General features: G+C 36.9%; 1 protein-coding gene and 1 pseudogene across 4 annotated transcripts; one reads left to right on the forward strand and one right to left on the reverse strand.

Annotated features, from left to right (window-relative positions):
- Positions 1–13171: 13171 nt before the first annotated feature.
- LOC126248138 (gastrula zinc finger protein XlCGF52.1-like) lies at positions 13172–19065 on the reverse strand. Of its 4 annotated transcripts, none has more exons than XM_049948830.1 (2): positions 18876–19065; positions 13172–15477 (listed from the first exon to the last, which is right to left on the reverse strand). In XM_049948830.1, the coding sequence occupies exon 2, from the start codon at positions 15348–15350 to the stop codon at positions 14406–14408; it is 945 nt and encodes a 314-aa protein (XP_049804787.1). In that variant the 5' UTR covers positions 15351–15477; positions 18876–19065; the 3' UTR covers positions 13172–14405. The 4 variants fall into 4 exon arrangements, with proteins under 4 accessions (XP_049804787.1, XP_049804790.1, XP_049804789.1 ...); XM_049948833.1 differs by having other exon boundaries at positions 18864–19065; XM_049948832.1 differs by having other exon boundaries at positions 18060–19065.
- A 4972-nt stretch (positions 19066–24037) lies between these two features.
- On the forward strand, positions 24038–24155 carry LOC126250344 (5S ribosomal RNA; annotated as a pseudogene).
- Positions 24156–25076: the final 921 nt, after the last annotated feature.

Raw genomic sequence — 25076 nt, forward strand, 5'->3', positions numbered from 1 at the left:
CAGCAACAGAAATGTCCTGGCCCACGCTGACTGCTACCACCAAGCATGTAGAAGTACTGCGTCGCTATTTGTTTGGGCCAACTCCAACTACACAATGCAAGAAACGAAATTTCAGATATACTGAAACACCAGATACAATGCGTCTGGCGATTCTTTGGAGACACATCTCATATACAATAAACAAAATCACTGCAGGATATTCGTTAGAATCACAAATTCAGGGAGATTATACTAATACAAAGAAAATAAGAAATTTCCTTCGCATTATATTTAAACTACATGGTCCAATCACAATGTGACCACCATCTATGCTTGACGTCAATGTGCAATAATCACTCACAGACGATAAGTGGCAGCACTAGCAGTGGAGGGTATAGACGCATGTCTGAGGGATGCAGTAAACATTGCAGCCGTTATAACGTAGGGAAAATAGCGATCTACCTGACGCCAAAAGGGCATGATCATTGACATTATGGCCAAGTGTGGAAGCATTTCCGAAACAACTAAATTTGTAAACTGTTCGTGTGCCACTGTGGTTATAGTATACTGTGCATGGCAAAGTGGAGTTGTCAAACACTGGCGCCGAGGCAACTGTGGTGCACCACGGGCCACAGACAACAGGTGAACGATGGCTGCGGAGGTGTGTACATGTGCACAGACGTGCAACTGACTGACCAGATGAACCAAGGGACTACCAATGGAGTCTTCTCAACGACCGTTGTGCTAACATTGCTACGTATGGGCCTCCGCAGCTGGTGTCTGGTTCATACGCCCGTGCCAGCTGCTGTTCATCCCCATGAAGGCTTGAACTTGCATCCCAATAACGCAACTGGACGTCCATCAAGTGGTGACAGGTAGCCTTTTCAAATGAATGATGTTTTATGCTCTATCAGACATACAGCCTTTGGCACACTGAAACAAACTACCTGCAACAATTGTCGGAAGTATCCATGGCAGAGCAGGGAGCGTTACAGGAAAGGTGCCTAATATGAGACACACTTTTGTAAACCCATTTGAAAGACCTAAAAGTAAGTGCAGTTGTATGTTTTATGATGGTAATAAGATCTTACATTATTTAATTTTATCATACAATTATCGTATTTGCAATAATAAACAATCTTTCAGAGTAGTTATTAAATCTTCACAAATAAGGCATTTCACAGAAATGAGATCAAGGTTTCCTAATATGAGACAGTAATAATATTTTGCTTTAATTATTTTATTACATAGTAATGACTTATGAATACACAATTTTTACATGTTCATTCATTTCTGATATCCTTCACTCATTTCACGCTACTTAGGTTTATATTTATGACATCCGGGGCAAACAAAATTGTCTTCTGTGACACTGCAATCTCCATGAGCCCAGCGATAACATTTTGTGCACTGTGCCCATTTCTCCCCGTGTTTGCTTTCAGAAAAGCACCCAGTACAGAACAGACACTCTGCGTCATCGTCATCACTGCTGTCTGAATCCCCACTGTCATCAAGATGGACATCGGATGCCGAGTCACTAGACGATTCTTCTGCTTCAGGTCTACGATTGGAAGATTTTCCACTCTTCTCCCCAAATAACTTTCTCGCTGTTTTCTTAGCTTCAGCCTCTGATTTCTTCTGTTTAGATTCTTGCAATTGCTTCACATAAGGAGTTGAAGTTAGTAATGCAGCAGAGCACAAATGCGGTGTTTGACCTATTTGACTAACTCCAGGTGGTTTTGCGATGTGTGGGAGAGGTCTGATGTCTGCCGGGCTGACAGCCTGACCATCACCATCAGTAGTTCCATTTTCGTTTTTGGCATCTCTTTCTTGAAGAGCGTCAGCATGGTGATGAATTGAAAATTCATGTTCCCTAAAGAGGTTTCTGTTGCATGGGATGAGACCTGTTTTTCTTAAGGCATTCACAGATGCTTCCATTTTTGCTGTTCAGTTGTAAGCTACCCCAAATAACTTGGATATTAATAATGGGGTGATAACACGACCTGGGTTACTTGCCAACCACGTTTCTACCTATTGGGCATAGTAGGTTTTCAAAAACCCCATAAATCGGACGACAAGTGGCTGCATTTTATGCGTCGAGTGAGGTGGCAAACATACAATATGAACATTATTTTCACGTGCTTTATTTAACACATCGAGATTCTTTGTGTGGGAATAATGCCCATCAAGAATCAAAATGACAGGGTCATTTGAATATGGCTTTACATGACTCACAAAATGATCAAACCACTGAGTAAAAATGTAAGTTTATATCCAGCCACTTGGATGACAAGCTGCTATTGATCCTGCAGGTGTACCGTCCATCAAGTTGCAGAAAACATTCCAATATCTGATCATAAGACTAGTCAAAATAATCCCTGGTTATGATAGTTTAATCGAATTAAAATAAACGCAGTTGCCAAAATTTTACTACAATAAATGATGAAATATTGTTATCTCATGATAGTATTGCGTAAATTACATATAAAAATTCGTGAGAGAACGAGTTTCCCCAATATGCGATAGGTATCGTAATATGCGACAATGTCGCGTATTTGGATCCCCATACTATCCCATATTAGGAATTTCGCCATCTTACACAAAGAATCACGCACTTGCTAACAACGTTCGTTGGAAAATGAACCTAATTGTCAATAATTATAGGTAATACCATTACAAATAACAACAATAAAAGAGCGCAGTAATGTCCACTCACCTTTAAGCTGAAATATTGTCTCAACACCGATGTCGCAAAAACTCCAAACACAAGAGCCGGCCGAAGTGGCCGTGCGGTTAAAGGCGCTGCAGTCTGGAACCGCAAGACCGCTACGGTCGCAGGTTCGAATCCTGCCTCGGGCATGGATGTTTGTGATGTCCTTAGGTTAGTTAGGTTTAACTAGTTCTAAGTTCTAGGGGACTAATGACCTCAGCAGTTGAGTCCCATAGTGCTGAGAGCCATTTGAACCAAACACAAGAAATTTTGTATCAACCTCTACGTACTGTGTCCGGCTCAGCTATGGCGTCCTGCTCGCTGTGTCGTCGTCTGGCACGCAATAGATGTGTTTAAGAAACTCTCCACCAGAGAGCAACCCCTAACATGAGCACAGTTGGGGTGTCTCATATTAGGGAACTATCGCATAATACGTACCTCTCCTCTATGGTCCATGGAATGTTTTTGTGGCATTCCATGGATGATCTCATCATTCTGGAAGGCACAATGGATCAATACGATCCTTGGAGACCAGTTCCACCCTTACATACAGTTTGTTTTTCCAAAGTACAATGGAATTTACCAGCAGGACAATGCATCAATTCACACAGCTTACAGTGTATGTGCATGGTTCAAAGAGCAGCTTGATGAGTTAATCATAGTCCCCTGGTCACCAAACTCCCTGGATTTAAACCTAATCTAGAATCTGTGGAACATGTCAGTTGGACTGTTTGTGCCATGAATCCTCAAGTGAGAAACCTAGCACAGCTGGTCATGACACTGGAATTGGCATAGCTCCACATCACTGTAACTACCTTCCATAACCTCACTGACACTCTTCCAGCACATCTCACAGCAGTCCACAGAGAAAAGGCGGTTATTTAGGCTTTTGGTCACAGTAATGTGACTGGACCATGAATATATTGTTACAGGTGTACACTGTGTCAGAAATTTTCATTCTTTCACATGTCTTGAACCTATTTAAACCCCATTAATATGGTAAGCATTTGAATGAGCATGTCACTCATTGTTCATTCTGCAAAAGTGGGCTGCATCTACCACTTACAAAATAGCGGTTCATCTCCACTCTTTCTTCTGGGATAAACCAATGTTATCATTGCTTATGTTTTTAACTACTATATCTTAAGACTGTGTAGAGAACATGCCAATGGGCACTGGAAATCTTTGACAGCATGGTTTTGGCAGAAACTAACCTATCCAGGAACATTGACTCCACAGTTTGCACATCGTACTGGTATTACCTATGTCCATATACATTTTACATTGAATTTTGGTTAGGAAATAACTGAACATGCCAAAAGGGTGCTTTAATGTCTAAAATGAGTTGCTCTGCATTGAGCTGCTAACAATGCAGCACAAATGTCAGGAATATGGTAAAAGGGTGGAGAGTGGGAAGAGGGGGGGGGGGGGGGGGGAGACTTCAGAACTCACTTTGTTATTCACATCCCAAAGCTGTAGGAATTAAGTTACTGGTAAAACCTGTTGAAAAAAGTATGTAAACTCTTACTTACCCCCAATCAAACACCTGCAATTACATGGGATAAAATACCTCTAATATTGTCCTCAAGTGGCTCATCATGTGGTAACCAATTTAGGCAAATAAAGGCAATCATATGACAGTATGATATAATTATAATCAGTAGTTTCTTTGAACAAGGAGCAAGCATTTAGAAGTGCAGTGGCCTATCACTGCACAAAACTGATGGGATCCTGTTTCCAATAAGTGCCACAGATACTGACAGCACCACAACACAAAAGAATCACCACTACTTGCACTGTGAAGGAACTATTTGTTATGACGTATTAGTGAACATTTTTACCTTAATAGTGGCCTTATATTGTGACAAGTTTCACTAAAATGAATCACCTCCGTGGCAGTGAACGAGCAGTTTAATACAGACACCACTGGAAGCTGAAGTGTCAGATTTCATGTACAGTCTCAAAGAAAACATACAACTACATTTTGAGCATCACCAGAAGGCACAACTGCACAATGAATGGACTGAAAAATGAGCCTTGCTTCAAAGGCAACCACCACTAACTCCACACATTTGGTAAGTACGTAAGTGAGTAGAACCAGTATCATTCTTTTGATATCAGATCTTTTAAATGACACTTTCAGCAGGTTGCAAAAAATACACTTCTTGTTCACTGCCACAGAGTTGAATAATTTTAAAGATACTTTATACAGCACAGGGACATAGTTCCTTGTTGCAGAGTCCAATTTCTTTATATAGACCCCATGGCAAGAGCAATGACGTCCTTGAGTGTAGACACGGTTATAATTGATTCTGCAAGTGTTTACATACAACCTAAAAAGTTTTGTGCATTGTCCACCCCTATCTATAGCCATAGCAGGCACTCCAAACTCTGCACTTTGGTTTGATTCTCTTGCCTTTTACACAAACTTCCATAATGTGTAAACACAGTAGGAACAAAAGAAACCCTGTGCTGGCATACGCCTTCACCAGCACACTGGTCAGCACTATGAAACATTTTATAGCAGGTGCTGAACTAGGCATGCCTTTGACAAGATAAGACCAAGACATACCCCAGGCTACGCGGCAATAACGCCCTCTGGGCAACGTGCATATAGGCTGATCTCTCAATTGCAGTACGTCACTACGTGGCATCAGGACTCAGTTCGCAACATGTCACACTGTGCTCTAGTCTTCCACACTGATAGTCGTCACCTCGCACCTTAGCTAGCTGTGAGGGAACGTTGGTCATTGTATATAGTTGTGACATGGACACGGACAATATTCAAGAATTAGTATATGTTATTTGATTGCTGTTAACCACAGAACTTCAGATTGGACATCATTGAAGTTAAGAACTCAATTAGTTCCTTTAATTAAGTGTATTTTAAACACCTGTGCATTTTGTGTTGTTGTGAGAGGAAACCGGCCACCCACCCTATCAGCCCACCCACCCTATCAGCCCACCCTCTCCTCATCCAGCCAGGAAACACTAAAAATTACAGAAGGGCACAGCCACAAAATCCCAGTGTGAATAATTACACAAATATCTCATTGTACACAGAAAGTAAGTTTCTTTTTTTATCATCTTAATTAATGAGTCAAACAAAACCTTCTATATTCCACTTTACAAAAACAGCAGTTTATAAAATAAATCAACTATTAGTTTGCATTACTGTCTGACAAGGATTATGTTTAAAAACTGTTTAAACTTCCTTCAAGGCCTATCTACCAAAACAACCAAAACTGGGGGTTAGAATTGCAGTTTGTTGCGGAGTTATCTGACTGACATTAACTTATAAAGCTGGCAGAAAACTATACAATAGCTGCATAATTACTTGATTGTGTTAAAACCTGAAGTAAACAAAAGAACATACACCAAATTAAGCAACACAGAAAGACTAAGGCAAAAAGATAAAGCTGTCATCAGATTGAAACATTGTTTGAACACCATAGTGATTTATCAGGCATGGTTCTATCCAAGAAAGGTGTGCCCTTGCCTTCCTCAAACCTTTAAACTGTATTGATGAGACCAATTATAAAGGGATCTACAGTTTAACATGGACTTCAAATCAAGCTGCAACTAGGAATTTTTCCACATCAACAGACATTGTCCCAGGTGAAAGAAATGATAAATGACAGAAGTCCTAGGACTGGTTGGGGATCCTCAGACCTTTGGATTTTGTGGCCTGGCACTTAACCCCCGAGCCTCACATAACTACATAAAAACGATATTATTTTACAATTTGAGTTGGGGCACTTCTACAGGCATCAGTTTTATACTCCATATTTCCAACAAAGTAAACCAATTTATAGCATATAAGTCAATTTTCATGAGCTATTTGCAACATCAATGACTTCACATGGACCAATATGGTGACAGTTTTACCAACTTTTGCTAAGGACACCTAAGTGACAGACAGTATCTACAGTTTTTAGAAATAACTAAGATTGTTGTCTTAGTAACTCCAGGAAATACAGAGTACACATGACTGACTAGCAAATAAAACACAGGTGTTAAGCCACTACATTTCCATTACACATAACAAGACTGTCTGGACACCAGACTGAGTTTACTAAGTGATGAATACCAGAAATAGTACTGCAACAGAACTGACAGACCCAATACAAGTTCCACTGACACTTTGCACATGCTTAATCAAACTGGATGTCTAAAAATAGTCACTAAACAATGAACACCAAGATCTCTCTTTCCAATGACTACTGGTTCCTTTCATACAGACAGCATGTGTATTGGTTGTGCACTGGATACAGCAACAATTCAGCAGTCAGCTATCCCCATTTTTCTTCACAATGGTTTTCTCAATTCCAAATAACTGGTTGGTTCTTTGTGATAAGCCATAGCAAAAACTTCCACACTTCTTGCACATTACTAAACTGTCAAATACAAAAATTTTCACTTTTGTATTTTAATGTTGTGATTTTCTTCTAGAAAGACCTATGACATTTCAACTCATCTAAAAACTTTTCCGATCTCATTCACAATATCAAACAACTATACACAAGTGAAATGATGGAAAAGTAGGGAGTGTTTCACTGATCACCTACATTGCCCATAATGAACATTTTTCACCATCTTCTGATCTCCAACATCCTGGAAGCAGGGACTCCTTTCATTACCCAAAGAGGATTCTGCCAAAGGATCTTCAGATTACAGACCCATTTGCATTCTACCAGAATTACCTAAACCTTTAGAATATGTAGTTAATTAGCTTAGTAGTTACTTAACCTCAACTAACCTTTTCATGAATACCAGTCAGGCTTCCAGAAAAAGCTCAGCATGACATCCACTCTAATTAAAGTGACTGATGAATTGACATAAGCTATGGACAGACAAGAGGCGACTTATGTGCTGCTTGGATTTCAGCAAAGCTTTCAACACTCGACTGACATTCTACTAACAAAATTTACAGGTCAATTTTTCCTCAAGCACTGTACAATGATTGCATTCATACCTTATGTCCCACCAAACGTGTGTAATAATCAGAACAACAATTTCAAAATGGAGGGATGCAGTATCATCGGTCCCTCGGGGATCAATATCAAGTCCATTACTTTTCTCATCATATAAGAAATGACATGTGTGCTACTCTCTCCCACTGAAGATATCACTTATGTGAAGATGACCTTCAGTTATACATAAGTGCAAGTCCAACAAGCCTATACACAGCCATCCAGTATGTAAATATTAACATATTTGCCTGATCAGATTGGGCACAGAATACAAACTTGAAACAAAAGCCTTATTCATATAATCTACCCTACCCTTAATCCTAAATGCTATAGAAATAACTCCCTCTTCACTTTCTTTGTCTAGAAAGACTTTGCAGGTAATTCTGAACCATCGTTTAAACTGAACACACAACAGCAATGTTTAATGTGCCACAGTCACTTCATTCACTACAGCAACATAAAATAATATTTCCTCTTGAGCTTTAACAAACACTGTTAGAATCACTAATCCTCCCCGAACTTGCTTATGCTAATTTTAGTCTTCAAAGACTTTCATATTAGAACTCTCACTAGCTGGAACTGGTGATGTATGCCTGTGTGCGACACATTTCTGAAATTTGTTATTTTTACTAAATCACATCTGTACGATCTTAACATAACAGGAGAAATGTTCATTGTCAATAAAGTAAAATCCTCTCTATACTACTACATAACACAGCCAATTTCTGTATCAATAACATGACTTCAGAACAATCTTTCTCAAAAAATCAGAACAATTAAATTCTTTTCAAAACTCAAGAGACTGTTAATGGTACATTCACCACAACAGCTTATTCTTTGATATATTTGTGGACTGCTCACTCATCACACTTCCCTACCACTTTTCCCTTCGCCTAAGAGTCCTCTATTGAAAATCTAACAGTTCTTATCACTCTTTTCTGTGGAAAACTGTGCTAGTTTTGTTGATAGTCTAAGTAATTAAGCCTAGTTAGAAGATCTTTCACTATCAGGTACTAACAATGCTTTCTTTTCTGTATTCATGACAAATTTTGAAATGTGTTTTCTGACGAAAGTGAGCAGAGTCCATCCTTGGCTAATCACTAAATCTATTTCCTGGATTACATCAGGCATTAAGACTTCCTGTAGGATTTTAAAAAGGCTCATTTCTAAAATGAAGGGCTTCACAGTTCACATAATATGTAAAGACTAATCAGAAATATATGAACAGGTAATTGCAGAGGCCAAACTACTTGGAAATGATAGCATAATAAGACTGTTGGGCAATAAATTAAAATCTGTACGGGATATTCTAGAAAGTCAAAGAGGGAAGATTTAGGGAAAGCAAGAAATTACACTTATGAAGAATGATAACATTAATATTGGTAAAAACGACCCACCAAACTACATAAACGAATACTTTATAAATGCTTCACAAACACTTAAGTTTCACTAATCAGGATAAACTTAACTATCTTACGCCTGCATACAGCAAGAGATTAGTTCCAACTAGTGAACATGAAGTAGTGAAGGTGATGCAAAGGCTCAAGTCCAACATGTCAGCAGGTTTGGCTGAAGTATCTGTGTCACTTATAATCCATACTGCTTCACACATTGCAAAGTGTGTAATTTATCATTCACCAATGAAGTGCTCCTCCACATATTAAAAATCTCAAGCGATACCTTTAATCCAATGGTGGAAATAGGCATATAGTAGAAAATTATCACCTCTTTTCACTCCACTCATCATTCTCTAAAGTAACAGATTAATAAAACAACAAATCACCAAGTACTTAAACCAACCACAATCTACTGAATAGTAACCAGCATAGCTTTTGAACATTCATGAATACAGAAAGAGGAATAATGGATTACACAGATAAAAATTAGAAACCTGGATAACAATAGTGCTGTAAGAGTTAATTTAGATCCTCCTGAAACTTCTGGCACAGTCACGTTTTTTTGACAAGATGGAATCACTGGGGATAAAAGGTTCAATTTACATCTGCAAAATAGATCAGAGGTTGTGGAACTATCATCAGTACACTCTAATCATACAATCAGATTAGTATCTGATAAAAAAAAGTCTTATCACAGGTTAATATATCAGGCCCCCTTCTTAGATAAAGTACTTACACCTCATACTGCAGCTAAGATCACATTATTTGCAGTTGATAGTGTAATATTGAGCACATAAGAAATCCCTTCCCAAAGTGACTGATCAAGTCCTCAACTTCTTACATTCTTCGTTCAATGCCAATAGGCAGATCCTTAACGTGATGAAAACAAATTATATTCAATACGCAAAAGTGAATCAAAACCAAGGTCTCCAACTGGTACTGGGCAGAAATGAGACGTTTTGGTGCACAAAACTTTGAGGAGTGTATGTCGATCAACACAAATTGGAAGACCATGTAACTATACTATCCCAGAGACTCAGTTCTACATGTTTTCTCTGAGAATTATTTATAAAGTTTGCTCCTCAGAAGGTGTTAGAATGGATTAATTTGGTTACTTCCAGCCTCTTGTAGATTATGGATTAGTTTTTTGGGAGGTAAAACTTATAGTCAACTAAAAGAAATTTTTACATTACAGAAAAGAGCTACTCAAATAAGTTGCGTGAACTTACTGGACCCTCCCTGAATATATACAAATGTGTGTTGATATGGTAGAGCTAAATTTGGAAACCTACAGTCCAATAGTGATTACCACAATAATAACATTCATAACTGTGGGTTCTTCTACGAAGAAAAACTTCTACTCCACGACATGTGAGCAACTTTGGTGTCATTCTTCCTAATACTCTGCCAACACATATTAAGATGTTGGAGAAGAATTAAGCAACTTTCAAAGCAGTTAATAATCATTTTTTGTTGAGAAGTGTTTCTGCAAGATAAGTGAATATGTTAGCTTGCACTAATACTATGCCCTCACTTATCCTGAGCACTTTTTAATCTTAATTGATATATCATTTATGCTGCATTTGTCTTTGGAAAAGAATGTTTCTGCTGTTAGTTTTATGTTTTCCCTGCTTCATAGAGGGCATCTCCTGCAAGATCAGTTGTGATGGGTATAGTTTCAGCAGATGTTCAGGTGCTTGCATGTTATTCTCTTCAGCACTATTATATAATGTACTCAATTGTATTTTTCATACTTGTAATACAATGAAGTACCACATTCCAGCTATATTGTTTATCCATCTTTCACACACAATAATATTTTTTATTTATGCATTTATTTTACCTGGCAAGATATCTCTGTAGATCAGGTATATGTGGTTATCTTTCCTCGTAATATACAAAGGTGGCTAAGCCAGTGAATGTATTGGACTAGCATTCGGGAGGAGTGGAATTTGCACCCAGGTCAGTCACCCCGACATGGGTTTTCGCAGCTTGCCAAGGCGAATGCTGCAACGGTTCCATTGGTTAGGCCACACCCTACTTCCTGCCCTATCCTACTTTTGTTTATGTTTTATATATGCATTTATTACATGTCTGGTATTATACTTAGTGGTGCAAGGACAAATAAACAAATACAATTTCTGTCTTATCTTTCACTATCCATTGCATTTCTCATAACATGGCCTCAAATGTGTTAAACTAAGCAATATTATTGATATACTTAATGTCCGTCATTGCCAATAATTATTATAGCACACATTATTTGTGTCAGTGATTGTTCTCACAAAATCTATCACAGGTACATGACTAAACTGGAAATATGCATAAAAATTAGTAATTTTTTTAAAAAAATTGGTTGTGTTGTTCCTAGTCTGGTGTAAGAGAGGACCCTAAAGCTCTTATGTGGTCAGGCTAAATAAATTATGAAAACCTGATAAACAGTGCATAAAAAATGAGTGTGCCTTTCAAGTAAAATCCAGGAAATTAAGGAATACTGGACACATCTTTCTGTAGTAGCAACACTATGTTAAGTTGTCTTTGAGAACTTCAGATACAAATGAAATCCAAGGATTAACCTGATGTCAAATGAATAATTATTAATTCCTATACACAGTAATGTCTTTATAGTATGCACGATTCACCCAAGACACTCCACCTATGTTTCATAACCAACTAAAAATTTCCAAGAATGGTTTTCATTTCACACTAATACAACAAGAGGTAAGTATTTTGCAATCCACGCATTCCTTGACAAGATGTATTGATGTACTTTTGGTATTTAACTACACATAACAAGAAACACACCATGATTGCCGCATCACTATTAACGCTTCAGCTTACCTCAAAGAAAGAAAAATCTGTGAACTGTATAGTTCCAGTTTCTTGCAAATATAACATCAGATTGTGTCTGAAGAGCAAGCAAAGTGAGCAATAATAGAGGTAAACACTATATCACAGCTCACATGTAAATAGTGAAGTATGATTAAAAATGCTACTTACCACAAATACAAATGACCATTTCGTTAACCATTTATTAATAACCTATCACAGATGCAGTGCATGTGTTTGGCAACTAGTTTCAAATTAGCTGGCTCTTTTTTGAGGCTACACTGCACAAGTCTGATTCTGACTTGATAAGATGGCACATGTTTATTGCAACCATCATCTGTGAACATTTATTAAAGTATGTATTGCCATTTTGATGGTTGTTATTAACATGAGCCAAAACGAAATCATAATCAACCAGCGTCATAAAAGAAATTTAATTTCTTTACTGACTTCAGGCACTTAGTGCCCTTCTTCAGAAGTTTATACATATTGCATTATTTGTGTCAACAATAAGAGGCATACAGCAAAATGCCATGGTCATGTGGCTCATAGTGCTTGTACAAAATGAAGGACATGACCATGGCATTTTATGAATCTTATTGTTGACACTCAATGTGATAGGTACATCCTTCTGCAGAAGGGCTCCAAGCGCCCAAAACCAGTAAAGAAACTTAATTTCTTTTGTGCAGCCAGTTACTTCTTTATTTCATTATATAGAACTACTGTTGTTGAGGTTGGATGAAACAACATCAGGCACTTTCAGAGCAGACTCAGTAAGCCAGGCTTGAGAATGAACCAGCTAGTTCAAAACTAGTTGCCGAACTTACATGCTCCAACTTTGACAAATTGTTAACCACTTCATGAAAAATTTAAAATGTTGCTGCTCCTGTGTCAACAAAATGTTGAAATTGAAAAAAAATGACCAATTTGGTTTTACAGGAAACTTCTCATTTACAGAGGATATTTAAAATTACAATGTGGCAATGTCTAGCAATTTTTACACTGAAGCAAGGCTTGAGATTACTTTTTGCCTTACCTGTCAACATACCACTAAGCAAAGCTCTCTGGATAGTCTGGAGTTACTCAGTTATATGCCGATTGATGAAACAGGATACAAACTTACTACATCACATTTCAATCTTTCCAAATGCCATTATTGTTTTCAATGTCAAATAATACAGATGTCCTTTAAGCCACTGACCAACTACTAACATTTAATACCACAAGTAACAAATGCTTGAAGAAATAAAACATAAAACCACTTGCATGATTTTTCAAAGTAATTTTGTATACAGAGTAATAGAAGCAGATTAACTTTTTACAACAGATGTATTTCCCTTTTGTGTGCAGCAAAAAGTCTGGTTTTTCACATTGTTACAAAAATGTCAACATTAATAGTCAGGAACAAAAATTCATTCAATATTACATCAGCCTCACTCAGAAATTCATTATCCTTTTAAGCTTTTGTTTGCTTTACTTCTTTCTTTCAGATAAGATTTTGTACAAGTGATTAAGTTCAAATCTTAGTGAAACAAAACACACACACACACAAAGTACTATCACTAACACAGTGCAAGGGCTGAAAGGGAAAGGCAAGGAGAGGAAAATAAAGGGGGTAAATTAGAGGAAAATGGTGATGTGTGCACGTGCAAAGGAAGATCATGTTAATCTTGTGAACATTTTGTTGTCAGTTGCTGGAAATTACTGAATTTTGTGCTGCACAAGTAACTACAAGCATTAAGAAATAATATTAAACAGGGAACTCAATGTTATGAATTCGAAATACTATTACAGCTTGTGAATTTGGGACACCATTATCACTTTTCAGCCACCACCTATATAATATACAAATGCCAACAAAACCACCAAATTGTACTGTATGTTATGAGAAAACAGCCCGAGACATTGGAAAACAGCAGATAAAACTATCTGATGGCAACAAGAAAGTAAAATATAAATCCTTAGGCTTCCCTGGCACTGTGGCTGCAAAACAATTCCTCACACATGCAGCTGGAAAACAAAACATTCACATATCACAATGTCAATGGGGGGGTTTCACAATATATAGATTGACTGCTTCCTAATAAAGGCAGTATCAGGTAAAGATAAAGTATGTCACACAACTAACATGAAGTTTTGGATTCACAAATATTCACCGTAGAAAAACATCTAACAGACATTTGACTTGTCACTTGCATTGATGCAAGTGTGCCGGCACATACAGAGTAAATTGTTACATTTTTAGTGTGATGGTGTATATTTTGAATTCCACCACATGATTTCCAGTTAAGCACATCAGAAACACTGCTTACAGATGGATGCCCATCTTTATTAACAGACACCCATAATAAATAACATGAAAATACATAATCATGTAACAGATATAAAATGTGTAAACAGCAATATGGAAAAGCGTAATATACTAATTTACTATAACAGCAAAAGCTCACAATTGGGCTACTTAAGTTATTTTTGCTTGCACATAATTTACATTTTATTTTACGACATCGTGTCCCCTTACAGGAAATTCAGTACATGTGACTTTATGTGTTTTTTCATCTGGTCCTTTCTAATGAACGAACTTCCACAGTGGTCACATGTAAATTTTTTTACACCAGCATGTATCTTCATATGGCGACTAAGTTGTGTGCTGGAATAATATCCTTTCTGGCAAAGGCGGCAAACGTAAGGTCGTTCACCAGTATGGCCTCGCAAATGGATTTCTAAAGACTCCTTGCGTGCATAAGTCTTTTGACATTCATTGCAAGTGAAAATTTCATCCCTTGCATGACTTCGAAAGTGCCTCGTTAGGTGGTGACTCAGTGAAAATGATTTTCCACAAATTTTGCATGGGTACGGTTTGCTTCCTGCATGGGAGACAAGATGCCTCGCAAGTTCTGCACTCGAAGAGAGAGTTTTTTTACAGTAATCACATGCAAATTGAGCCTTTCCTGCATGCTGAGCCTCATGCCGCACTAGAGAACGCTTTGATGATAATGCTTTTCTACAAATCTTACAGGAAAATTTTTTAGATATCCTGTGCACCTTTTGATGCAATTTGAGTTGCTCTTTCAAGAAAAATTGTTTGGTACATTTCTTGCAAGAAAATTTTTTCTCTTCCTTATGAATATTTTCATGTCTCCTAAGCAGATTTTTCCGAGAAAAACACTTTTTGCATATAATGCATGAAAATGGCTTGTCTTTAATGTGTACAGCATGATGTTTACTTAAGTCACTTTTACAGTAAAAACTGCTGTTACAAATATCACAACGGAAATTCCTTTCTCTGTCATGATTGCTTTCATGAATAATGAGTAACTGCTCTAGAGGAAATGATCTGTCACATCGCTTACATGGAAAAATATTTTTAGCCCCATCACCAATACTGCAGGATGATATATCTTCTGAAAAATTAATTATACGAGGGTCCACATCAACCACTAAGGTTTCAGATTCTTCCATGACCAGAGATCTTGTTTATTGCTACACTCACTTATCACAGTCACACTGTTTTACATTGATGTTTGATTTCAAACACTTCATTTCATAACAACCAATTTGTGGTAACCACAGTTCATAAACTACTTCCCTGAAAACACATTATCAAGATAAGCACAATGATCTAAATCAAAAGAAAAATACATTAACAGTAAAAAAGTACAACATGTACATCCTATCAAAACAATAAAACATTTTTCAGGGGATGCATCGAATTAGTGTTCTATTGGCATCATGATATTTGGTTAAAATGTATATACAACAGATCAGCACAGATATGGTTATTAGGCCTACATCCAGAATAGAAATTACTATACATAAATTAAGCAAAAAGATTGTTTACAAGCTAATTGTTCCTACAAAATGGTTTTCAGATAAAAATGAAATCTAAAGGAAAGATTCAGTCACTGTTTTACAAGCACCCTCTGATCTTGTGACTGTTAAAATATCACAAGGGGCTCAAGCATGGCATGACAATATTTATCTCACATTATCAATTAGTGTAATAACTAACATAACCACATTACTGGCATTAAATCAGTACTTTGTTGGTCACAGGCAGTAGTAAGATCCTCCATATTGTGTGCACAGTATCAAGACACTTTAGTTGTCAGTCACACCAATTTGTGCTGTGTTCAAAACTTCCTGGACAATAATGACTGGTATGTGGGAGTTTAATCTAACATCAGTGGCAAGCACCCAAATCAAAAGATGCTACGGTCTTGCTCCAAAAAAGATTTGAACATTTTTGTCAGGAGTATCAGAAGCCAAATATTGTAACATGAGTAAGTGAAACAAACGAACTTCAGCTACTGCAATTTCTGAGATACAGGTTTCAATTTGTAAAAATTTTAACACTGCCAAACTTAAGCAATTCTCAGTACATGCATCCCACATCACAGAACATCCCCACAAACACTAATGAAAACAAGCAAAAAAGCAACTACCACATTGAGCTTACGGCAAACTTGGGCTAATAGTATCATGCCAGAAACAATATGATTTGCAAAGTTACCATGCACCACCTGCAACTACTCTAAGCACTTTGTGCAGTGTGGTCATGAATTCCAGATTTTAATGCAAGAGTGGTGACAAAATTTACGTGCATGTAGAATCGGAATACAAGAGTGACTGTACTATATAACCCAGTATTTAAGGTGTTGGATGGCTTGCCTGAATGGAAAACACACACACACACACACACACACACACACACACACACACACACACTTGCCTCTGGTTCAAAATACTAATTTTGTGCCAGTAATGGGTGTTACTTTGGTATGAAGATTTGACTGGCTGTTTATCACTTAATCACAGGCAGTGAACACTATGTTCTAAAACTTGTTACATTTTTAAAACTAGGTAACTTACTGCAAATAACTTGGCAGAAATTCTTGAACAGTGTTTGGCATTCTTTTCTTAAAATGAGCTTAAGATGAAATGTCACGTTTATTGTGTATGCACCCAAAATCAAATACATCCATGTATTCAAAACCATCCAGAAAGTCTACTGTAAGGAACAACTACACATACTTTCTGCACTAATTATTTTCTGGTAGTCTCATTCAGCACAAAACGTACTTAGAGTTCTTTTTCCTCATTTATTTTGTGATCACATAACTATTTACTTCTAAAAAGCTTGATATCTAAAATCATGTAAATAGCATAAAAGACCAAGTACATACTAACAATGCAGAAGAAAACTCCAGTCAGACTACATGAAAAACACCAAGTTAACATTAACAGAAGGCAAAGTTTCAGAGTCAAGCCCATCTGATACAGTTTTAATCTGCCATAAAGCTTCAAGGCTTTACTATTATAGTAAAAAATTGCAAACACAATTGTAAACCTAAAAACATTACGTGAAAAGAGAGGCATGGGAAGGGGGAGGAGGGCGGGGCCTCTTATACATATTCATCATCTTCATCTCAAAATTCTGATTACTCAGAGTAATGGAACGTCAATATAAGATTTGCTGTTAATATTTTATGCATTTCACAGAAATAGTGCTGTAAACCAAACTTTTAGCATCTGAAGTTTATTAGTGTACCAGAGAATGTTATTGATGGAACTCTCAACCAAGTACTAATATTTGTATGCGTGTCTCAAGTAGTATTTTATAAACTGGAATGTAGCCAATACAATGCTGCACCTCAGTGTATTAAACAAGATTATATGGTTTTAGGACTAGGAATTTCATACTTCTGAACCAATTCATTAGGTTACATATCATTTACACTGAAAAATTACTGAAATACCTCATTTATAAAAATTATCAATGACCATGTATTCAACTGAGTGAACATTAATTCTTTGCACAATAATGCTCAGATATAGTACCCATGAGGAAGATAACTATTCCACTGTGTGTGGTCACTTAAATGTTCATCACTCTAAAATTCTAACATTCACTGCATATTTGAGTAGAGTTTATTTCCCACCATTTGTTTCTTTCAGTTTCTAGTTGCCCTTTAGCTTGTGAAACATATATTGCTTTAAGAACTGGTTTTCAGAGACATTTGGGATATTCTCTAGCCCCTTGCTAGCCATTTACACAAAGGCTTTTGGGATGATCGGCCTTAATGATGTCATGGATGTATACTCATCCAACCTGGACTGCATGTGTGAATGGAATGCGGGAAAAAGGCTATAATATACACAACAACTTACAGAGATTCGCGTCTTACACGTTTAGATGTTTCCTCCACAGTCAACGTTTCCTAATAGCATATTAGCACTAATTTGTGTTACACTTCCATTAAGACAGTTCCATCGCAATTCATGTAGGTGTAAACATTGTTGTCATTACAGACAGAACCACTTAAACACTTGATTTGACTGAAACGGGGCTAAACAGTCCTGCGACAGAAAAACAACAATACTCCTGTGCGTGCTGCTAGACGCTACTGACGTCACACTGGTCTTCCATCTATCGGCTGAATCGGGTTCTACAAAATAAAATCTCTCGTGCGACGTCAGTTTCTCCCTTTCGCTTATTCTGCTCCGTTGTCAAAAATGACATCACTGTATTAAACAGCTCGTTTTTCTCACTGATTCCTTGTCGCGAGCTTTCGACATTGCACGAAAAGGATCAGAAGTTGTAAGTAGTAGCTACAGTCTTCTTCTACAGGGATTTTTCGAGAACGCCTTATAATACTATCCTTAACGAGGCATTTCCGTAATCCATATATCGTATCCGCTGCCGCCGCCCTAACACATTTCGCCGTCTTAGTAAAAAAGAATGAGAGGTGTGGTTACATTTACACCACCGATCATCGCAAAAGCTATAAAAAACAAGGTATTCATTACTAGGAATTCTCTGACACTTCATTTGAAACTCTTTCCCACAGAAATGAAATCATGGTCGATTTATTATTTAAAAACACCAGGTAGTTTATTATCATAATCCATTCCGCAATGATTTACGCCTAAAGTAAGTTTAACATTAGATCGTAAGAAAAAGCATAAGCTTACACGGTCACGAACCTAATTATGTTCGCTTGTATAGAGAACTGAAACGTGAAACAGTAGACAGCTGTTTCCAACAACTATGATTCGGTGGGTAACAGCACACAACGCCCTCTTACGTTACTACTACACTGGTGAGTGTGACAAATATTGCAAACCCGTCTGTTTTCCCATGGTTCTGTTTCATTCCCTACTGTCTCTGTCAAAAAGTCGATCTTTCACTAAATGGTACGCAAAAATGATATCGAGAATCGTTGGCTGCACTTTGCAAGTGGCTAAATTTGGGTAAGTGGCAGACACCCTCCCAACACATTAAAAAATATTTGAATGTTTGTGGGCCTATCTAAAATTTACTCCAGCTCTTTATGTAGGAACTAATTTTTTAGGACTTCTTAAAGTTTACTTCTCCTTTCGGTGCGAGACCAGTAAGACGAAGCGTGCCGGTAAGTCAAATTTTATTAATTTGTCGTGGCCTTGTTAAAGGAACCATGTTGATATTTGCCTGGAGAAATTTGACAAAATCCAGATAGCCAGGGCGACGTCTGAACTCGAGTAACCTCAGTTAGGAAACCAGTGTCCGTTAGCACTGACTGTCTAATAATACTCTATGGTACGAAACTACTAAAACATCAGCTTCGTCTTGGTAATTGCACACCTCCTTGGTCTAGCCAGATATAAACGTAACTGACTATTCGAATTTATGTTTATTCTATGGAAAGTCCCCTTCGGAAGAAGTAATGGAGCCAAAAAAAATTACTCGCTACATATTTCTATAGAAGTGTAAGAAACGGAAACGGCAACAACATTTTAGATGAATTAGGAATAACGCAAACGAATTTTCAGAATAGCAGCTCCTTTTAATAACCTTGAATAACAGTTATGACATGAAATCTGATAGTGCGTTTTACTGGAGAACAGAACAGTAAAAGAAAAATTTAGCATACTATATATATATATGGACGAGGATTGAGTTCAATTGTGAGAATATTAAAAAAAGCTACATCTAATGTACTGTTATAACAGTTGCGTTTTTCTCGAAAAGAGCAATTATGCCACGCTATGTTGCCGTTGCATAACATTTAAAGTCGCTCAACAGTGTTAAAAATCTATTAGGTAAGTAAAATAAGGTTCACTAAAAACTCGTTAGATGCCGCTAAACTTTATTTAGAGCAAATATATTTTGGGGGTTAGAAATTATTTTCGGCTTTTGGGCATTGCCAGACGATAATGTAGGCTACTACAAGAGACTTTTAATTATACTGTTTAGCTTTTATTCTAATGACATTTAACAAACTTTGTACGAAAGATTACAAATTACATTAATTTACTGATATATGGTACTGAAAGCATGTTATTATTTTAACAACAAAATTGGTTTTAACATATGCAGCGTTACAAAAACCTGAAAAAAAAATACATTTGTGAACCATACCTTTAAACGTTCCACTCAACTAAAACTTCAATTATTTGGGCCTCAGGCTCTCGATTTGAAATAAAGAACATAAAAAGTATCTTTTTGGCTATTAAAATTGTCTAGTTGTTACTATACAAATGAGATCATTACTAAAATAAAATATGTACATTGTGACCTTTTAAACATGTTACATTCAAAGACCAGATAATGCATGCTTAACTCCGATTTTTATTACAAGACCAATCCTGAAACTTCCAAAAGAATCGCCTGTTCTGTATATAAACGTCAGTCCCACTCAAACTATGTAAGGAACAGCCAACATTTGGCGATTTCACTGCTGGTCGCTTAGAAAAAGTTATTTACAAATATGAGTACACTGTTTGAACTTTTGATGTTACATGTCATGGTGTATATATTACACTATGCTTTCATAGCAGAAAAAATATTTACCTAAATTTCAAAATCATATAAGAAATTTCCAAGATTATCAACTGCATTAACTAAAGAAGAAGTTGAAGCCTCTACAGTTTCTGCTGGTCTTCCTTTAGCGACTTGATTAATTACTTCTTCTGGAAGATCATAAGTCGTGCAACATACGTTTTTAATATACAGTTGAGCTCAGATGAGTATGAAGAGAATATGCAGTTTGTTCAGTCTGTTCCAAAATTTCTCATAATATTCATTGAGCAAAACATCCTTCTTTCTTTAGCTTTAGAATGTGATACGAATAGAATGGCAATAACTAAATTACTTAAATCTGAAGTGAATAGTTTGCCACTGCTGCAAGATTATGACAACTTTTTCTTCGGAGTATCCCATTTCCTTTATAAGATCAATTAATGAAGTGTCTTTTGATTGCTTCAAAGTTCATTCCTCACTCATATACATCATTTTTTCTAAAGCTTTGTCACTGAATGGATGTGGTTTTTGGATTTCTTCTCCTAACTTTACATAAAAATAAACACAGCCTTTTTCCTTCAATACAGAAATTATGATTTACGAGAAGTTTCTGCACATATGACTCAGAAAGATATCTGCAGTAGGGGACAAGATTGAGGTGGTCTCTAATTTTGAGATCTGTGTAGTCTTGGTCAGTTGCTGCTGCCATCAACAACAGAATTATTTGACAGAATGAACATAAAAAAGCCATTAAAGAACTTAACAGTTTTATAGGGTTTGATTTTTCACTCTCGAAGATTTTGATTGTCTGCTGTACCTTACCGAGAATAGTTTTCAGAAAGTAAATATAGATTCGATTCTGTTCATGTGAGTACGTATCACAAAGCATCTCTGCTGTGTAACATAGAACATTGGTAGTCATACAATGCAATTTTAGTTCGTCCCACTTTGATAAAATTCTTGCCATAGCCAGGTCGGTAGAGAGTTACTATATGTCACATGCCTTCAGTATTTTTAATGGTACATCTCTGCAATTTATTAGCTCAAAAATATTTTGGTGCTCATTTTGGCACTCTGACGAGTATTAGAACCAATTGTGGGTTTCCCTGGCAAGAAACTCTATTTTCGTGCCAAAGTAATTTCTTATACATGTGTTACTGCCACCTGTAATGAGTGACAGACACAAGATATCAAATTTAGGTGTGGAAGATTATGTTGCGTTTTCAGAATTGTATACACCTGGAACCAATCATGATCAACTTTGATTCCTTCAGGAACTGTTGTGCACAGCGACCATAAAATGTAAGGGAGGAGAAGCACACAGCAGTGAGTCCCAATGCCATTAGTTTTTATGATACTTGCAAACATAGATATTGGCTATAAATAGCCATCTTCAGTGCATTTTCGTTACAACTCAACAGATTCGCAGCACAGTCTGCTGAGTCCTAACGAAAATGCCCTGAAGATGGCTATTTATAGCCAGAAGCTAGATTTGCAAGTAAAATAAAAACTAATGGGATTGTGACTGACTACTGCGTGGTTGGTTCCTGTGCAATTAAATTTTGTGATTTAAGGTCATGAACTTTTAAACACTGTATCAGTGCTGATACCACCCCAACAGCATCAGAACTCTCCGGCGACTGTAAAGGTAAAAACGCAGACACTCCTTTTTTCTTTTAAACTAAATTATCTTATGACAATCCCGAGATATTTCCTGATGCTTACATCTGTTGACTCATCTAATAATAAACTATATTTCTGATCACCTGTGTCACTTGGGAGTGCCTTTCTGAAATGAGCTTCTAGAATATAATTTATCAGCTCTGTGAATTTTCTTCTGTGTAATTGCTTGTCATTTGTCGATTTCGAATCGTTAAAGTATTTTTTACACACATCATTCAAGTGATCGATATTGGAAATTGATCCATTTCAGCAATGTACAAAGCTAATGTATACTCAGGTGTCCCACAAGAATTACGTATTGTTTCTGGTACTAGAGAAAATGTTGTTTTGAGAAGTTAGTTCATATTTTGCTCTATGTTTTTTCGTTTCCAAATGCTTCTTCAAATGTTAAGTTTTGGATACATTTCGGACTGACAATAGCTACAATAGGCTTTTGTTCAGTTATCTGGCATAGGCTTCAACCTATGCTTGAACTCCACATAGTTTTCCCACTATTTTCTGTCTGTCTGTAGATCTTTGTTTTAGGTGGCACTTCCATGATTTTTTATAACTACATTAAATCCACACAATAACTATCGTTTCACTATCAAAACAGATAATTTGTAAACAACTGTAAGAACTAATTACACTGCAACACAATGACACAGCTAAAATGAATATAACTTTTCAAACATTCTAATGTATACAACTATGAGAACTAATGTCACTGCAACACATCGATATAGCGAAAATGTATATGACATTCCAAACAGTCCAGTTCCAATACATTGTTCGTGTTCTCACTCATTGTTGAGCCATGAAGCTCCCACAGATTCTCTGCAGGTTCTCTACTGTAGTGCCACCTAGCGTATGACATGTGAAACGATTGTACACTGTGTAAATGAAGAGCAGAAGCAAATTAAAAAAAATACAGTCATATTTTTAACTCCTTATGGCACTATAAATTGCAGCAGTTGTCAAAAATATAACTTTTTCTATTTCCAAAGAATACTGATAGAAACGTGAATAATTATTATAGGGATTAAAAGAAATGCTCATTTCAGTGTACTTACACTTTTTAGGCTTGCGAGAAACTGTTTAACATTTCTGTTCATGCTTACTGTCATCAGAAATTTGATTCTTATGTTACATTAGACAGCATTATGCGAATATAACCTAAGAGTTAATTAAAATCTCTAGCAGATACTGGGATGTAAAAGTGATTTGCGGTACAGTACGCATGTTTTGAGTTTTTTTCCCATGGAGTAATTTTTTGTTTTCCATCCCAAAAGGGGAATTAGGGAAGTAAAGTACTGTTGATATTTACTAGGAATAGAAAATTAGTACAACACTAACATACTTTAACTTCTGAAGGGATTTTATATTTCGAGAGGCCTGAATGTGCTCCAGAGCAGAATTCTTCTGCTTGTATTACAGAATTGAATAATAGACAGAGTATGAGTTAAATTTCTTTGTATCATGTGTGTTACTCTGTAAATTATCATATTAAACTCTGAACTATTTTAAGCTGGTGAATATTTCGTGTACTGAGATTAAGAAATGGACTTAGTTTGACTACAATTCGGTTTGGGGATTTTGCTACCCTTCTTGTGATGCTCTCTACATAACTCTATCGCATTTCATAAGGGTATTTACTGTCTCTATTTTAATTGAATATCGTAGGACCTCTTCCTGTTTACTTGGGGGCAACGGCCTTGCCGCAGCGGATACACCGGTTCCCGTCAGATCACCGAAGTTAAGCGCTGTCGGGCGTGGCCGGTACTTGGATGGGTGACCATCCAGGCCGTCATGCGCTGTTGCCATTTTTCGGGGTGCACTCAGCCTCGTGATGCGAATTGAGGAGCTACTCGACCGAATAGTGGCGGCTCCGGTCAAAGAAAACTATCATAACTACTGGGAGAGCGGTGTGCTGACCACACGCTCCTCCTATCCGCATCCTCAGCTGAGGATGACACGGCAGTCGGATGGTCCCGATGGGCCACTTGTGGCCTGAAGACAGAGTGCTTCCTGTTTATTTGAGATGTCCCTTCTTGTATAAACATTATTCAACATAATTTTCTGTTATCTACATCAATTACTGTTAGAATAGAACTCTTGTTATTAAATTATTCATTTAACTTTTATTGTATATTAAGTGTATTTTATTAACTCACTATTCTAGTGAATACATAGAATATTTGACTGCATGATCACAGCTACAGATCATTATCTGCAGCGAATTAGCTGTGAAGCATGAAGACAGACAAGCACAGCTCGACACTATGACTAACTCGAACTAGTCTTTGTAAACAGAGGTGTGCATAGCCCAAGTAACTAAAATATGAGTAACCACAGGTAGAGATGCAGCAGGTTTGCTTGTATTTGATGCTGTTAGAGCAACTACCCTAACAGTAACCGTTTGGTACTGTTGTATTATGTGCCCAGGAACATTGTTGAACATAAGGTATTTGACTCTGAATCACAATACACTACACTCATAGATAAATTCAGCTTTTGTGGACTTGATGGTATAGTTTATCATTGGATACTGCCATACTTAACCAAAAGAATGCACCTACTTTTAATTAATAATTCAACCAATACAAGCAGAGGTTATTTTTCTGACAGTGTAGAAATCACTTATGGGTTTCCACAAGGTTCAATCTTAGGCCCACAAATGTTTCCTATTAATGTAAATGACCTTCTGCCTAATATACAAAAGAGCAATTATTTCTTTTTGCAGG

This window comes from Schistocerca nitens, chromosome 3, assembly GCF_023898315.1.
Source record: "Schistocerca nitens isolate TAMUIC-IGC-003100 chromosome 3, iqSchNite1.1, whole genome shotgun sequence".
NCBI classification, from domain to species: domain Eukaryota; kingdom Metazoa; phylum Arthropoda; class Insecta; order Orthoptera; family Acrididae; genus Schistocerca; species Schistocerca nitens.

Coding starts and splice junctions, on each gene's coding strand:
- LOC126248138 (XM_049948830.1), bottom strand. CDS start 15,350: ATGGAAGAATCTGAAACCTTAGTGGTTGATGTGGACCCTCGTATAATT.